This window comes from Rattus norvegicus, chromosome 11, assembly GCF_021556685.1.
Source record: "Rattus norvegicus strain SHRSP/BbbUtx chromosome 11, alternate assembly SHRSP_T2T, whole genome shotgun sequence".
In the NCBI taxonomy this organism is placed as follows: domain Eukaryota; kingdom Metazoa; phylum Chordata; class Mammalia; order Rodentia; family Muridae; genus Rattus; species Rattus norvegicus.
Window position 1 is genome coordinate 69,124,508 of NC_141544.1, and position 18,845 is coordinate 69,143,352.

At 39.1% G+C, this 18,845-nt stretch overlaps 1 protein-coding gene across 13 annotated transcripts in view; it reads left to right on the forward strand.

Annotated features, from left to right (window-relative positions):
• The window catches only part of Cd200l1 (CD200 molecule like 1), a 51,762-nt gene that overhangs the window by 21,939 nt on the left and 10,978 nt on the right, over positions 1-18,845 (forward strand). For 3 of the 13 annotated variants that reach the window (XR_015633426.1, XR_015633425.1, XM_087577333.1), the window contains exons 3-5: positions 8,615-8,953; positions 10,040-10,339; positions 15,305-15,357. Coding sequence is in view for 7 of the 13 variants with exons in the window: in XM_087577333.1 (XP_087433459.1) it covers positions 8,615-8,953; positions 10,040-10,339; positions 15,305-15,327 (662 nt within the window). In the remaining 6 variants the exon portion in view is untranslated. Of the gene's footprint in view, positions 1-1,960; positions 2,153-8,401; positions 8,954-10,039; positions 10,340-15,304; positions 15,358-16,266; positions 17,652-18,845 lie in introns of those variants that run through there. The other 10 variants (XR_015633430.1, XM_087577338.1, XM_087577331.1 and 7 more) reach the window with 8 other exon arrangements.

An 18,845-nucleotide genomic window follows, 5' to 3' on the forward strand; every position in this document is an offset into this window, starting at 1 on the left:
GCCTATAGGGAGTGACATTAGTAGGATGTGTGGCCTTGTGGGGTAGGTATGGCCTTGTTAGAGGAAGTGTTTCTCTGTGGAGGCGGGCTATAAGATCTTATATATGCTCAAGCCAATCCCAGTGAAATGGTTTCTGCCTTTTTTACCTGTGTATCGGGATGTATAATTCTCAGCTCCTCCAGCACCATGGTCTCCAGTACCATGTCAGCCTGGTCACTGCCATGCTTCCCACCATAATGATAACGGACTAAGCCTCTGAAACTATAAGCCAACCTCAATTAAATGTTTTCATTTATAACATTGGCCTTGATCACAGTGTCTCTTCAGAGCAAGGAAACCCTAACTAGGACTGTGTGTATGACAACTTTTTTCCCTTACATAGTGCCTCAACACCTATAGATTGTAGTAAAACAGGATCACATATGTCCCACTCAGATGAACAAATATTTGATAACAGGTGCTGTAGAGCTTCCTTTAATATCTTAAACTGTTTACTTCAATATTATCTAATCCCTGTTCCCTATTTTATGATGAAGCTTATGTGAACTTAATATCCCATCTGTCACTCAAGATAAGAATCCATTTCATATCTTTCTCTTAGCTCCTCATTTCCTAGATTCAAAATAGGAACCCCAGGAAAGAACTCATGGTTCTTGGATCCCATATGAGCTTGACCCATTTTTCTGTCTGTAGGTATAATTTCTGCATTATTATTCAATTCATACATGTACCATTTCACTACTGCTTTTCTGGGTCTTATTTAATTCTCTGTCCCCAATACAAAGAACCTCTGAATTATATCATAGTAGAACCCCACATCACCTCTGGAACATACGTTTATGAAAAAAAATCTAGAAGGTAGGAAACCTGTGAAAAAAAATTAAAGGTTAGGAAACCCAGGAAATTAAAAACTTTTGCAATAGAATATAAATTAAAATTCTTTTTTCAAAGAATTTCACATCATGAACATTGTATGTGCATAATTTTCCCTTCCTCTTTCTCACTCCAGTTCCTCCTCTCTCTTCCCTTCCTCTTTTCCTCTTAAATTAATCCACTGTGTCATTCTGAGTATCTGAAACTCTTCAGGTAGCCATTTACGATCCTGAGTCTCAAGACACATTTCTGACTTTTTACCTCCTGGGGGCTGAGGTTAAAGATGTACAACACCATACGTTCACAGACTGTTTTCAAATGAGGAAGGAGGTGTTACTAGGTATTACTAGTGTTACTTTGCTGTGATGAAATACTATGTGCAGATGCAACTTGGGGGGGGGGAGGTTTATCTTCCTCACAGTTCTGTGTAACAGTTCACCGTCCAAGCAACGAGGGCAGGAACTTACACAGTGAAGAAACCTGGAGGCAGGAGCTGGTGTAGAAGCCACAGAAGGATTCTGGTTACTGGTTTGCTTCATAAGGCATGCTAGGCTAAGAATGCAACCATTACAAATGAATGGGCTGGCAGAATACTGCAAATACAGAGGCGAATGAGAGCAGCAAACCACTGAACTGAGAACACCCGTTGAAGGATTCAGAGAAAGGACTGAAAGAGCTTGAAGGGGCTTGAGACCCCCATATGAACAACAATGCCAAGCAGCCAGAGCTTCCAGGGACTAAGCCACTACCCAAAGACTATACATGAACTGACCCTGGGTTCCAACTGCATATGTAGCAATGAATAGCCTAGTAAGGGCACCAGTGGAAGGGAAAGCCCTTGGTCCTGCCAAGGCTGGACCCCCCAGTGAACGGGATTCTTGTGGGGAGGGTAGTAATGGTGGGAGGATGGGGAAGGGAACACTCATATAGAAGGGGAGAGGGAGGGGTTAGGGGGATATTGGTCTGGAAACTGGGAAAGGGAGTTACAATTGAAATGTAAATAAATACCCAATTTAATAAAGATGAAGAAAAAAACCACAATGAATGATCTGGGCCCACTTCCCTTCATCACTAAAACAACTATAATAGGTAAATAATCTTGTTAATGAATAACCATCTGGTGTGGGGCATGAATTTCAGCCTCCTTTGGAAGCTTAGCTGGGAAACACGATACTGTAACTGTTAGAAAAAGACCTTCATCATCAGATTCAATGGATTTTTCACTTCTTTGCGTCACCCATCTCTTAATGCTTCCTCTCTGTGCACAAGAATCAGGTAAGTGTATTTTCTTTTATGTATGTTTAGCTGGAAGTGAGTGGCAAATAAATATTAGGTCACAGGACATTTACTTTTTCTCCAGTAGGTAAAGAGAATGTATGCTACTTTCAGTTTGCTAACCATATACCTATAAAATCACACAGCTAGCAAATCATGTAATGTGAGCATATTTGAAACAATGACTATAGAGAATAGAAGAATAGTGAGAACAAAGGCAGGAATACAGCTTCTGAGGTGTGCACAACTTGCTCAAATTAGATAGTTTCCTCTTTATCTGCTTTATGTAACGATGAAGCTTGAAGGCCAATTAGGTGCTAAGGATCTTTTTGTCTTTGTATTATGCCCTGTGTAAACAGTCAACAGCACACACACCTTTCATTGCTGAGAATGGCTTGTTTTAAGCCTCTTCTCTGTCATTAAACACTTCTCTTACATGGCAAGTCTAATTTGCCTTATGGATTTCTCTATCCTTATAAACTGAGCTAATGTAAGAACTCAACAAACGGTCTTTTTTTTTTTCTTGCTAATTTTGAACAATTGATTTAATCCATCAGCTTTCTTCAGGTTAGGGCAATATCCAGTGTCATTTAAGAATCCTGGAGAAGAGTCTGGGGACCTGGCTCAGAACAAAAGAGTCATGGGAACATGGTACCCTGTTGAAGGACTCGGGTTCTGTTCCAAGCACCTACATAAGAAGGCTCAAAAGCACCTGTAAATCCAGCTCGAGGGGATCCAAAGGCCTCTTGTATCTCCTGAGCTCCATGCACTCAAGGGTACATACCCCATGCCACCAGCATAATTTAACGTGATAAAAAGAAATAGGATCCTGTTATGAAAAAATCAGGAGCAGAAACAAAATGAAACAAACAAACAAAAGGAACATGGTAAACTGAAAAAAGGTTCTGAAATTTCATGATAAAGCTTCTGCTTAGCATGGATGAGGTCCTGGGTTCAATCCATAACAACAGTAATGCATTTTATCATATTTATCCCATACTTCTATCCCTATTCCTCTCCAGAGACATCCTCACCTTCTCAGGCCAGCCAAATTCATGTTCTTTTTAAAAAAATAATCTACTGAATCCAAATTTTCCTGCCCCTCTACCAATGACTGGATTCATCCACTGCAGTGTCTCATGAAGTCTATTCTAGATTTGCAATTCAGTTTTGATCATGATAAATGTTCCTATGAACAGCTTTGTTCCTATTTTTGAAGAAAACATATGTGCATATCTATTAGTTTTATGTTATGATTGGTCATACTGATTGTAGAGATGCTTTTATTCATTGATAAGATAACCCCAAGGTTTCCATCGAGTACCCAAGAGAATTCAAAATCCCCTCAGCACTGTGTGAGGTATGTTCTTTCTACACCTTGTCAATCAAACTTGACTTTGCTCATCTTTCATATAGACATCTGATATATGTGGTCCTTAGTTTAACTTGTATTTCCTCAATAACCAAGTTGAACACCTTAAGTGTATAGGCTATCCAGCCAGGTGTGGAATAATGCATACTTCAGGGTACATATGTACATACATACATTAGAATTAAAATACAAATTTGGTCATACATATGTATATGTATATATATTATTTATTTTATATTGGCTAATTTATAATTTTTATTTTATGCCCCTAATAAATATTTATTAGGTAATATGTGTTGGGTATCATTTTAGAAAGTTGATATTCAGTGTTGAAGAGTATGCTGTAGTTCTGTGCCGCTTTTCTAGGTCTGAGGATTCAGTGCAGGGCCTAGAATGTTAGGCAAGCATTCCACCAATGATAATGTATATAGAATCTCCAACCATATTACTTTTTATTGATACACAGTCTCAGTATGTACCATAGGTTGGTCGTCAATGCATGATCCTCTTTCCTCACTCTGGAGTGTGTTACCTTCTATTGTTAAAAAAAAAGCAAATAAAACGTTAATCATTAGGGAGAGAGATAAGGAAGATTTGAATACCCCACTGTAATATGGAAATATATATCTCTTAACACTGGCATTTGTTTCCAGAACCTTCACCAAGGACTGAGCATATGGACTATGAGATGGTTGTCCTGAAAAGAGTCCGTTTTATCAGTCTCAATTTGATTGCCAATGAAAACAGAAACCTGTTCATCTATATTAAAAAGATTTAAAACTTTAAATTTGTATTTATTTAAACATAAGAAATGGAGAAGAAACCCTAGCAATTGTATTTCTCATGTGTATTTCACTGTGGCACAGACAGTTTCTGGCCACAAACCCATGAAGCAGTGTTTTCTCTGCTTTCAAGTAGAAGGAAGCCTTCTTGATCCGACAGGTCTGTAGCTACTGTGAAATGTAACAACTCCAGTTGGGGTTAGGAGCTTGGGGTTGGAGCCTGGGTTCTGGGCACATAAAAGAATGTAATTAAAAGTGATAGGATAGCTTTTCATTCGTCCTGAGATAAGTGATGATGGCTTCAGAAATATTGATATATATCTGTGTACTCTTTGAAATATATATAAAGAATAATTCAGTTGAAATATATTTGTAGCAGTATTATTGGGGAATCAAGTTTTATATTATTGTATTCTTGTTTGTATGAGTCAGTTTTATCTAGAGAAAGAGAACCTGTAGGTGAATGCGTACAGTCTAATTTGTGGATAGGTGAGTTTCTAAGCAATCATCACAGTAGTCTAAGAAAATATTTCGGGAGATATTTCGTAATGCTTTCAGAATCTGGGTCATCTTTGGGCATGAAGGAGAGCACTTTGTATTCCGACTCACAGAAAGATTTACGAGTATATTCGTGTGCCTATGAGATGGGATGAACAGAGAAATAAGAGACTTGGCACTGTGCAAGAAATGCAGGCACCTGTTAGGTTGCTCTCCTGGCTGAGTGAGAAGCATCTCCACTTTCATCAGCCTGATGGCCCCAAGTGACAGGGATCACTGAAGGAAATTATCTCCATAAGTTAACAATGTAAATCCCTGTTAGCGAACGCCTGAAGAAACCATGAAAGCACTTAAAAACTGATAAACTAATGTAAAGTTTTGATAAAATAAGGGTTAGGATTATTTCTGACTAATCATTAAGATGGAATTTATGAGGATAGAATGCATATTTTCTGTTAGAGATAGAATTAGATTATTAAATGAAATAATCTCTGTATGCTTACACTTTAGAAAGATTGATGCTATTGACATCAATTGTGGGTTTCATAATGACAACTATCTTTCGAGTACACCATGTAGTACCCATATTCACTTCCCATAACCTCCCCTTCCACTCTCTTCCCCTGTTCTCCCTTTGTCTTCTCGCTATTACCATTCTTTCCTGCTTTCGTGTCTTATATAGAAATACATACATGTACTTTACATATAGCTATACAAAATCTTGGATCCACGAGTGACAGAAATCTTGATATTTGTCTTTCTGAAGCTGGCTACCTTTTTAAAAGTTGGTTGATTTGGGGGTTGGAGGTTTTGGTTTCTTTGGTTTCATTTGGTTTGATTGTATTTGTTGTTGTGTGTATAGTTGGTTGGTTGACTGGTTGGTTGGTTGGTTGGTTGGTTGGTTGGTTGGTTGGTTGGTTGGTTGACTGGTTGACTGGTTGACTGGTTGGTTGGTTGGTTGGTTGGTTGGTTGGTTAGCTGGCTGGCTGGCTGGTTGGTTGGTTGGTTAGCTGGCTGGCTGGCTGGTTGGTTGGTTGGTGGGCTAGTTGGTTGGTTTGATTTTGGAGGAGAGTAGTGTGAATATTATGTTCTTAAATTGTAGTCTGACTACTCGTTCTAGTGCAGCGAAAGCAAACCAAATGCATCCTTCATAAAGTAGCATTATTTCATGTTTCACGGTCATATTCCAGGTTCGTGCCAATAATTTATCTGGGTGGTTTTATTTACTGCTGTTTAGATAAGTCAGAGGTATAGGAAGAAGGATGGGAAAAAGGGAAGTGAAAGGAACCTCTTTCCTCGGCGTCTTGTTGGGGTCATTCTCTAGCTGAGAACGAAGCTTGAGAATTTACATTTGATAGTAAATGATACATTTAGTAGCATAACTATATGATTCCTTTTTTATATAGGTATTTTATGTTAAAATGGTAAGAACCAGGCTTAAGGACTGAAAATATATGACTGTAAGTAGAATCTCATTCCCTTTTCTAGACACTTTCTGGGAATCCTAAATTTTAAAAATCACTCCTACCAGGGTACGCCTATAAATACTTTGCCTTGTGGATGTCTCGGTCACTACAAGCTGTCCTAATTTAAGAATTCAACAAATACTGTCTTATTGTTTTCTGCTCATTCTGCATTCAGATTGAATTAACAGCATTTAGTCCATCCACTTTCTTTAGGTTAAGGCAATAGCTAGTGTTTGGGTGAGGAGATTTGAGAGGTGGCTCAGGAAGTAAGAGTTAGGAGCACATGGCGTTCTATACGAGTACCCAAGTTCTTTTCCAAGCACCTATAAATCAAGCTCCAGGAGGCTCATAGACCTCCTCTATCCTCTGGGGGTTATATGCACTCAAGGACACATACCCCATGTCACAAGCATAATTTAAAAAAAAATAAATCTCTCAAATTTAATTCAGGACTAAAAAGTATGATAAACTAAAGAGAGGGGCTGAGGTTTAATGAGGAAGCTTCTGCTTAGCGTGAAGGAGATCCTTCATTCAATCAGAGCAGCACGTAAAACAAACAAACTAGCAAACAAACAACAAAAAAGCAGGACGAGGAAAACTTCTGTCAGGAAATAGCCCCAACTATAGTGGAGAACAGAACCTGGGAGGACATGAGGAAGAAGAGGAGCAGAGCAGTAGATAAACTGTTGTAGGGTCAGGGATGAACACCATGGTGTTTTGTTTTTGATCTATGTTTCTTTGGTATTTTTTTTTTTTTTGGTTTTTGGTTTGGTTTGGGTATTTTGTTTGTTTGTTTTTGTTTTTGTTTGTTTTGGGGTTTTGTTTTGGTTGCTAGTTTGGGTTTTCATGTCTTCTGTTTAATCCTTCCCTGAAGGCAAGGACCAAGCTACCTATGGAAACTAAAATGTTTGTGGTGACTTATAACTGTCAGAGGACCTCGTGTTCTCATTGTATTCAATGCTGTGAGTCAGGTAACATTACGCGTGTTACAGAGATGAAAATGGTGAGGTGCAGAGAGGTGAAAGGTTATTAGCAGACCGCAGTCTTACTCAGCCCCAGTAAATCATGAGCACAGAACAAGCTGATGAACTCAGGTTCATTAAATCTCATTTTGAATGAATTTCTTTGTGTAATAATATAATTCATTTAATATATTTTATTAATTTGAGATTTTCATATGATGTGTTTTGGTCACATATACCCCCTACTCCTCAAAGCTCCTCTCACCTCCCTATGACAAATTTATGACTTTAAAAAAAAGTAACCTAACTAGTCTAATGTGTCCAGCTGTTACATTCATAAATGTGGGCCTATGCACTGCAGTGTGACATAAAATATATTCTTAATCTGCAATTCAGTTTTCATTGTGACAAATAATGCTTCTATGCTCTTTATTCATATTTTTGGAGAACACATGCATGTACTTCTATGAAGTTTATGTTCTGAGTAGCCTCACTTCCTTTAGAGAATGCTTATGCTCAGAGATAACATTAACAGTTTCTACTGAGTACAACAGAATTTATACCCCCTTCAGCAGTGTGTACGTGAGGTGTATTGTTTCCTCAAATTCTCTATCAAATGATACTGGTTGACTTTCATTTCAAATATTTGGTGCATATGTAGTCCTCGGGTTCACCTATATTTCCTTGATGAACAAGTAAAGTGATTTAAGTATACACACAAAAAATTTGAGGAATAATACCTACTTTGGGCTACATATGTACACATATTCATTAAAAATATGATAGACCTTGATTTACACACATATATGGTTATATGTCAATATATATGCATATATATGTAGTGCCTTGTGTTAGTTAATTTATCATTCTTAATTTTTACTTTTAATAAGTATTTATTAGGTAATATGTGCCAGAAACTATTTTAGAAAATAAATATTCAATGTTAAAAAACATACTAGAGCTCTCTCTTTTTTCCTTTTCTTCTGTCTGTTTCTCTGTTTCTCTAGGTCTCTCTAACTCTCTGTTTCTCTCTCTGTTTTTCTCTCTCTGTCTCTGTCTCTGTTTCTCTCTCTCTAGCTCTCTCTCTCTCTCTGCTTGGGATCCAATGCAGGCCCTTGAATTTGCCAGGTAATTGTTAATGTACATAGGATAGCTAGGATTTTTCATTTTTAGTGAGACACAGTGTCAACTATATATCATAGGCTGCCCTTGAATACATAATCTGACTTCCTCAGTCTGAACTGTGTCGTTACACATAACTCATTTTTTTATTGAGCAGAAGAAGCAACTAAAATAGTAATCATTCATAAGACAGAGAGACAAGTGTTATTAGAATACTGTACTGTATGGAAGAATATATCTCTTAACAATGGATCTCATTTTCAGAGTCTTCACAGAGGATAAAGTATAACACTTTTGAGACAGCGGTCCTGGGAGGAAACGTGACCATCTTCTGCAACTTCACAAGTCTGGCAAATGTTGAGCAAATCACCTGGCAGAAAATCCAAGGCTCTTTGCCTCACAATATTGGCACTTACAGTCATAAATATGGAGAAAAGATTCTCCCACCATACATAAACAGGCTTCAGTGCAAGATTCTGGAACCCAGCGCCTCCTTCATGACTATCCAAGGAGTGACATTTGAAGATGAAGCCTGCTACAAGTGCCTGTTTAACACTTTTCCACAAGGCAGCCATGGAGGGCAAACCTGCCTTAACATTTTAAGTATATAACCCCTTCCTGAAAGGTTCTGTAGTGACTGGTCTACGTTATGGAGTTACAGCTTTTAAGGACACTGTCCTGAAAATGAAAGATAATGAAAAGTTGACGGCGATGGGTCCAAGTTACTTAGACAGGGGAAAGTAATGGAGGTAGTGGAGATTTGTGCTCAGGCAGGATCTTTTCCCTCTGCACATCATTTCTTCACATTGTGCTGCACTGGCTTCCATTAAATGGAAAAAAAACCGGAAAAGCATCAGAATGTTGTTACTAAAAAAAGATGAATATATGAGAAAAGAGACATCCAAGAAAAACAAGATGTGAAGCTATGAGAATTGGGGTTACCCCGTCTTCAGATAAGCACAATGTCACAGTATGAGTGAGGACACTAGAGTTCCTTATTAGGTCACTATAAGATGACTATTAATATTCTGTATATATTAATTAATGCTGGAAATTAATATGGAAGCAGTTATTTCTTAAACAGCTATTTCCTCCAAATAACCACGCAGAGAGAGTTTAATATTTCGAAGCATAGGCCTTAGCTAGGCAGACTCTTAGCTGGGAAGACTCTGAACTAGTTCTTCTATGTTAACCCAACCACTTAACCCAACCAGCCATGTGGTTAATTCTATCATCCAGGCCAGTAGTTACTTCTGTCCCCTCTCATATTCTTGGAGAAAGGCCTTCTTTCTTTTTCCCAGAGTTCCTTTCTCCCTCCCAGGAAGCCCCACTTTCAACTTCCTGCCAAGATAATTGGCCACTAGGTTTTTATTAAGGCCAATCAGAGAATGCCTTAGGTAGGTGAGGAAGGACAGAGACACAACTTCACACAGTGTACCCCAACATGTCTCTGTGAGTGTGAAGTGCTGAGATGTGTATAATATAATTTATAGTTGTATGGAAGTTGAGGCGGCAGTCAGTGGACAGAGGAAAAGGTGCTGGAAGTTCAAGGATGTGTGTGAGGAAGTATCAGGGATAGCTTTTCAGCATTTGTGTGTCATATAGAAATTGGGGAAATGCCATCCTCTCACAGCTGAGAATTTGGTATGACTTGCCTTTCTAGTAATTTTGTTTCCCTCTTTGCCTCAGCTGTATCTGAACTAGTAACTGAACTCCAGTCTGTATCTGGCTCTGAAGATCTTCAAAACCTTCAGTGTTCCGCTGTGGGAAAGCCTGCCCCTGGAATCTCCATTTACCCATCACAAGTCACAGTACACCCAGCACAAGAATACCTTGCTCAGAACCCCAATGCCACAGTGACTGTCACTAAGAGCTACAGCATCTCTTTGAAAACTGCGAGGTCCCTGGGTCTCCAGAACGTGGTTGTGTCCATGACTCACCCAGTAAGACATGAAGAGAAGATAGTCCCTCTGCCACGAAATCAAGGAGGTAAGTAAAAGTGACAGGGAAGTTAAAGGGGGTAGCTGGTGTTGGGAAAACAGCTTAGTCTGTAAAACACTTGCCATGAAAGCACGGAGCCCAAATTTGATGCCCACATGAAAAGCCAGACCAATAATCCCAACACTGCAAGTATAGACAAAGTTAGAGAGCACTTTGTGTTGACTGCTAGCATCCACAGCACATACTTTTACACACACACACACACACACACACACACACGACAGAAGGAAATAGCATAGATATTTATCTTTTTAAAAATGTATAAGAAATAATGATATAAATCAACTAATTTCAATGACATAAGCCAATATAATGCAGATGCATGATTAAGAAATCAAACAATGATTCGATGTAATCCCCATCAAAATTCCTACTCAATTCTTTATAGAGATAGAAAGAACAATTTGCAAATTCATTTGGAATAAAAAAAAACCCAGGATATCGAAAACTATACTCAACAATAAAAGAACTTCTGGGGGAATCACCATCCCTGACTTCAAGCAGTATTACAGAGCAATAGTCATAAAAACTGTATGATATTGGTACAGAGACACACAGGTAGATCAGTCGAACAAAATTGAAGACCCAGAAATGAACCCGCGCACCTAGGGTCACTTGGTCTTTGACAAAGGAGCTAAAACCATCCAATGGAAGAAAGATAGTATTTTCAACAAATGGTGCTGGTTCAACTGGAGGTCAGCATGTAGAAGAATGTAAATTGATCCATTCTTATCACCATGTACAAAGCTTAAGTCCAAGTGGATCAAGAACCTCCACATCAAACCAGATACACTCAAACTAATAGAAGAAAAAGTGGGGAAGAGTCTCAAACACATGGGCACTGGGGAAAATTTCCTGAAATTGGTACAGAGACACGCAGGTAGATCAATGGAACAGAATTGAAGACCCAAAAATGAACCCACACACCTAGGGTCACTTGGTCTTTGACAAAGGAGCTAAACTCAATTCAACTGAGGATTATCAAATGGCTGAAAATCTCCTAAAGAAATGTTCAACATCCTTAGTCATCAGGGAAATGCAAATCAAAACAACCCTGAGATTCCACCTCACACCAGTCAGAATGGCTAAGATCAAAAATCTCAGGTGATAGCAGATGCTGGCGAAGATGTGGAGAAAGAGGAACACTTCTCCATTGTTAGTGGGATTGCAAACTGGTACAACCACTCTGGAAATCAGTCTGGAGGTTCCTCAGAAAATTGGACATTACACTACCTGAGGACCCAGCTATACATCTCCTGGGCATATACCCAAAAGATGCTCCAGCATACAACAAAGACACGTGCTCCACTATGTTCATAGCAGCCTTATTTATAATAGCCAGAAGCTGGAAAGGACCCAGATGCCCTTCAACAGAGGAATGTATTTAAAAAATGTGGTACATCTACACAATGGTGTATACTCAGCTATCAAAAACAATGACTTCATGAAATTCATAGGCAAATGGAATGAACTAGAAAATATCATCCTGAGTGAGGTAACCCAATCAATGAAAAACACACTTGGTATGTACTCATTGATAAGTGGATATTAGCCCAAAAGCTCGAATTACCTAAGATGCAATCCACAGACCACAGGAAGCTCAAGAAGAAGGATGATCAAAATGTAGATGTTCCCACTCCTTCTTAAAAGGGGGAAAATATCCATGGAGGGGATATGGAAGCAAAGTTTAGAGCACCAACTGAAGGAACAGCCATTCAGAGCATTCAGAGTCTGCCCCACATGTGGCATATATATATATATATATATATATATATATCACCACCAAAACTAGACAAGATTGATGAAGCTAAAAAAAATGCATGATGGCATGATGAAGGGGACTGGATATAGATCTCTCCTGAGAGACACAGCCAGAACATGTCCAATACAGAGGTCAATGCTAGCAGCAAACCACTGAACTGAGAGCAGGACTCTCTTGGGGGAATTAGAGGAAGGATTGAAAGAGTTGAAGGAGTTTGCAACCCCGTAAGAACAACAATGCCAACCAACCAGAGCTTCTAGGGACTAAACCACTACCAAAAGACTATACATGGACTGACCCAGGGCTCCAACTGCATATGTAGTACAGAATAGCCTTGTTGGGACACCAGCCCTTGGTCCTGACAAGGTTGAACCCCCAGTGCAGGGTAATATGGGGGGGCAGTAAGGGGGACGGATGGGGGAAAACCTGTGGAGGGGGAGGGGGAGGGGATGGAGGTTTATGGACAGGAAACCGGGAAAGGGAATAACATTTGAAATATAAGTAAAGACATATATCTAATAAAAAAAACGAAATCAAACAATGAAGCCAATTCTAGGGTCCTAAGTCTTTAATCCAAGTAGTTGGGAAGCAGAGGTTGGATGACATCCGTGAACTCAAGGCCAGCCTGATCTACACAGTGAGTTCCAGGACAGTCAGAGCTTCTTAGTAAAACCCTGTCATAACTAAACAAAGACAACAGCACCACCACCACCAAAATCAAATCATACAATGTCAGCAGCCTTCACCCTAACCATGCATCCTGGGTATGCTGGTTTTTACAGACAACTTATAACTGTCTCTTGAATCCTTTTTAATCCTTCACAGAGAATTCTCTTCAGGTTTTCCTTTAGTTTAGGGTTGCTGATAGCTATATTTATTCATTCATTCATTCATTCATTCATTGATTCTTTTTTCATATGCTATCTTTATTATTTATTTATTTATTTATTTATTTATTTATTTATTTATTTATTTATTTAAACTTCTTATTGATTCTTTGTGTCACATCATGAACCCCAGTCCCACTCACGGCCCCATCCTTTGTAGCCTTCCTCTGCCCTTGCAAATGAAAAGAACATAAGACAGAATTTAAAAAAAAAAAAGGAAAGGAAAAAAACCCAAAGAACAACAACAAAAAACCCCAAAAAGCAAAAAACAAAAAACTTGTCATGGAAGCTGTAGTGTGTCAGTTTGTCACCCACCATACCCTTTTGTGCATACATTTTTACTTGCAAATGTTCATTGTAATGAGTCACTGGACTGGTTTGAGGCCTCACTACACTGCTACACTATTAATAGTGTATCCTCACTGGGATTCCTCTTGGCTATCCTGTTGTTACCCTGTGTCATGGAGATCCTGCACCTTTGGATATGCAGGACCTGCCCTTTCATGTTGTTTGAGCAGTTCATAGGTGGGGTAGATGTTGGGGTGGGTCTGAGTGTGTAGTTCAATTGGTCAGCTCACCAGCTGTCCTGTTCCTGGATCACCAGAGTGAGCTCTCCAGCACTGCCACACCTAAATACCCAATGCTGCAGCCAGCAAGATGCAGGGTCAACTTTCCTATTCTGCTGCCTTCAGGGCCAGCTCACCTGTACCCCACCCTCAACCTGGGTCAGCTGGACTGTGCTGCTCAGGCAAGGTACAGGACCTGCTCTCCGGAGTGCTGTAGCCAGTGAAGGGCAGGGACAGTTCCACAGCTCTTATGACATCAGGCCCAACTGACCTACCTGACTTAGGTGAGGGGGGACAAGGCATCTCTCCCTCACCCACATTGCCTTAAAACAGATGATGGGTGGGGCCAGCTTTCACACACTCACATCCTCATCCATTCCCCTGCCACCAGGGTGAGCTCTACTGGGTTACCCTGGCAGGGGTTGAGCCAGCTCTTCTGAATGTGGTAACCAAGGAGGAACAGAGCCAGCTCAGCAAAATGCCTCATGTGGCCGTCCAGACCAGGGATATCTGCATGGCCTTCAGTGCTAACACAGGCCTGGGACATCAACACAGTCCCCAGTTGCCATAGGACCACAGACTCAGACTTGGTTCCAGCAGCAGCATGGCAATGAAAGCCAGTCAGATCAGCTCCTCTCACCCACCCTCTACAGCAGCATGACTCCCAGACACCCACACGGTCTCTGGTGGCGGGCAGACCAGACCACAAAAGTCTTCTTGGTTTTGGTGGTAACTTTGTAGCATTCTACCTTGGTGGCAGCGTGGGCCAAGGTCTCCCCATGGCCTTATCACTGTCCCCGATCCTCACATCTGCCTCTTCCTCCCTGTCACTGAGTCTCCAGTTCTACCTTTCTGTGATCTTTGTCTGCCATCCCTCCACTGAGCATTCCGTCTTTCCCACCTCCTCATCACGTATTTGCTCATTACAGTGGTGCCCTTGGCGGGTGCTTAGGTGCTTTCCTTAAGACCACCCTGACATGACAATAATTTTAAAGGAACATTTCCATTGCACTGTAATTCATGTTAGGTAGGTTTTTTTTTTTCTTTCTTTCATCAATTTGGTGACACCATTGACTTTCCCTCATTTGTAAAGTTTATTTTTAAATTATCATATAATGTGCTAGATAGTATAATGACAGTTTGGAACAAAGTGACATTTTATCACTTTCCTTCCTTCCATTTCGTCCATATCCTTGCCTCCCCATGCCTCCTGCCATAGAACATACTTAGTCCCAGATCATTTCTCTGTTCTATAACTTACCTGTCCTTGTATTCACACTCCCCCCCTCCCCATTTCTTTACCTACAGTTGATCTTGTTTATGCAGATACAAAAAGAGATGGACAGACAGGCACACACACACACACACACACACACACACAAACATGGTAAAATTCACATTTGAGGCAGAATATATGGGTTTTGTCATATGAGTTTGTTATCACTTTGCTTAATATTCATGCTTTTCAGATCCATCATTTTTGTACAAATTTCATGATTTTGTTTTTATTTACAATTGAATAATATTATATTGTATATATATATGTATATATATGTATATATATATATATCACATTTTTCTTATTAATTCATCTGTTGATGGACATCTAGGCCCTGAACATAATAGCAAAAAGCATGGATGTACAAATGCCTCTATGGTAGAATCTGGAGTCCTTAGGGTATATGCCTGGGAGTGTACAGCTGGATCATTTCGTAATTCTCTTTTTAATTCCTTGCAGAACTGCCAAACCAATTTCCATAGTATCTGTATTAATTTGCATCACCACCAGCAGTAAGTAAATGTTCCTCTTCCCCGACCCCTCCACATCCTCTTGACCATCTGTTGTCGGTTTCCTTCTTAATAGTCCTCTGATTGAGATGGTGTGGTGTCTCAAAGTAACGTTAATTCACATTTCCCTGAATACTGGGGATATTAAATACTCTTAAAAAATACTTACTGGAGGGCTGGAAAAATGGTTCACTGATTAAAAGCACTGGCTTCTCTTCCAGATGATGAGATTGGATCCCCGTCACTTACATAGCAGCTAAAAACTCTGCAATTCCAACTCTAGCCTTTTCTCTGGCCAGTTTTTGAAGATCTTCTTTTATAAAAGTTGTTGTAGTCATGGCATCTCTTTAGAGCAGTGGAGCAGTGACCAAGACAATTATAAATATAAATTGAATTGAATTGAATTGAAGTTCTAGTAAAAGCCTAGGAAACCCAACCCGGGGACCCACAAGCAGCACAGAGCTGGTCAGTAATCGAAAGGCTTTCAGGGTAGGATGCACCATGTGCACAGTAGGGTAGGATGCACCATGTGAACAAAAGGGAGCTGAAAATCACTGGGGCCAGCAGTTCTGACACAAGGACTCCTTCCTATTATGATGACCTTAGGCTATTCTTAAGGGACTGCTACCATGACTCAAGCATGTCTTGTAGGTGGGACCTTTTGATATTGTTGCACTGGCAATTAAATTTTCTCTTTTCAAATTTAATTTTTCAGTACTAAAGAGTACTAGACATCATTAGCATTTTCATCTGTGTGTATTATTATACTTTATTCTTTTTCTCCCTCTTTCACTGTGCTCTCCCTGTTGTCTCTGTATTTCCTTTTCACCAGCTCCATTACTATATCCCCTCATAGCCCATGTATTTATATTCCATTTAAGGTCTTAGGGTTTCCTAAACTTCTATTTTCAGGTGAAGAAGAGTGGGAACTGAAGACAGGCCATGGGCATGCTCACACACAAAGATGGACACATTCCTAGAGTCTGTTTTCCTCCCTCCCTCCCTCCCTCCCTCCCTCCCTCCCTCCCTTCCTTCCTTTATCCTTTCCTTTTCCCTTCTTTTCTTTCCTTTTTTTGATGTTATTAAGTTGTCCAGGTTATACTTGAACTCATTCAGCTCACTCTATAGTCCAGGCTGGATTTAAATTTTCAGTCTTCTGCCTCAGCCTCCCAAGTAGCTTAAATGACAGTCTTATTCCACTGACCCAGCCTTTCTAAATATCTCCGTCTGAGGGTTACAATTTCTCATTACTTTTGGAGGAACAATGACTACTATCTCTTTAAAAGATGATAGTATCCAATCTTCTTATAGTCCTCCTCACCTCTGGAATACCACATTGAATTGTATTATGTACATTAAAATCATTACATAAATCAGAAACCCTAATGTTCGCATTTTGGGTACTTTTTTTGTTCCATTACCTATAAGAGTCTACACACATTGTTTTTCACTCTTTTAACTTCATGCTTCATGCTGGTTGTTTTTGTGCACTAGACCTTGTCCATGAGAAACTGCAAACATAAGTGACTCTTCAAGTTTGATAACAGCTTTATTTAAATGTCACCTAAACAATGTACAACTTACTCATTGCAAGTATGCAAGTTAATTAATTAATTACATTTAATATATTTATAACATTACAGTTATCAGTAAATCCATCTTAGAATATCTTTATGAGTTTTCACCAAAAAGACCCATAGTCTTTTTTCCCTTGGCATTTTGTTTTTATTAAGATAGAACTTACCCTACTAAAGTATACGATTTAGAGATTACTGGTATGTTCTAAGTATTTTGCAAAAGATGCTGATGTTTACTTAGGATATTTCTACCATTCTCTGAAGAAACCAAACACCTCCTACCAGTGGCAAAATTTTCAATGCCTTGAAATGAGCGGTCTTCTTATTCCCTGGTAGTCAATAACTTTTTTATGCTAGTGAATTTATCTCTTGTGGTTACTTCATACAAATGCAATAACAGTATATGTTGCTATTTGGATGTTACTTCTTTCATATACCGGAATATTCAAGGTTCATCCATAGGGTGACATGTGTCAGTACTTCAATTTTATATAAATAAAAAGTACTCTACCGAATAAGCATACCATACTTCCTTTATCTATGCTTCAACTGGTACATGTTTGGATTTTTTTGTATTTTTTGACTTTTGTGTAAAATTCATCTTAAGCATTTGTGCACAAGGTTTTACATAAACATATATTCTCAGTTCCCTGGTAATAATACACACAGAAGTGGATTTGTTGGTTATATGTAAATAAAATATTCCATACTTTCAAGACATGCCAGTAGTCAAACTATTTTAAGTTCCCAGCAGTCGTGTAAGTCTGTTTGCTGTTTGTCTGCATCCTGCCAATACTTTTAATTCTATTTTCAAAAACGAGTGTATCAACCATAGCAATGGGTGTGCCTGATGAGTATATCATTGTGGCACCCCATACTTTTTACCACAACTATCAAATCCTCATTGCCTACATCAAGGAAGCTCATAAACTAATGTGTGTCACACACACACACACACACACACACACACCCGAAGAAAAAATTATACATATAAACATTATGTAGTGAATGGCTTTATAATATCTTCCTCTAACGTACATTTGCTGTAGCTGTGTTTATGGTAGACATAGTTTCCTTACTCCAGGTAAAATCAGATAGGAAAGCGTTGGGGGTATGGCTTAGTGGTACAATATTTGGTTGCCAGGAGCAAGGCTTTAGGTTTGATTTCTAGCACTGGAAAAAATGGAAAGAACAGAAATCATTTAACATATGCCCCTTAGAAAAGCAGAGCTCTTTCTGCTTCACCCTTGGGATGTAACTATGGAGATTTAAGCCTCCAGGAGATATCACAGTTCTTTGCCCTGGCAAATATTTACCTTCAGTGTTTATTGCTAAATTTTAATATTGACATTTCGGCTCAGCTCTCAGCAGCTTGGTTTTAACTTTGAATTTAATAATTGGTACTTTTGTTAGGTGAAATATGTTTCTAAATGTCAAGCTTGTCACCTGGAAGCTTCCTCTTACTAGATCTAGATCTTTATGATTTAGTAAATCTTTGATATTTTAAAAAGATGTTAAAATAATTTATTAATATTTTCTTAATAGTCTAAAGTTAAGTGTGGGTTCAAATTAATTAGGTCTTTTGGAGTCAAAGTAGCCTGTATTATATAATTTTACATCAACCATTAGACTTTGGTTTTGTCGACAAATTTTTGCTACCATCCATGTGCGCTGAGCTCTGATTCCCAGAAGTTCAAGACTGTTGCTTTCGATCTTCATCAGACCCTTAGATGCTCTGTGGAAGTGGAGGAGATCCTTGGCTTACCTACTGTTTTCCATCTCTTCCTCTTGACAAGTGGTAGAAATGTTGTTCCTAATCTACGTTTGGCTTTCATAATTTCTTCATGTTAGTGTAAATGCTATGAACATAATATGGATGGATGTTCAGTTGTGGTAATTGTCTCAGCCACTGTT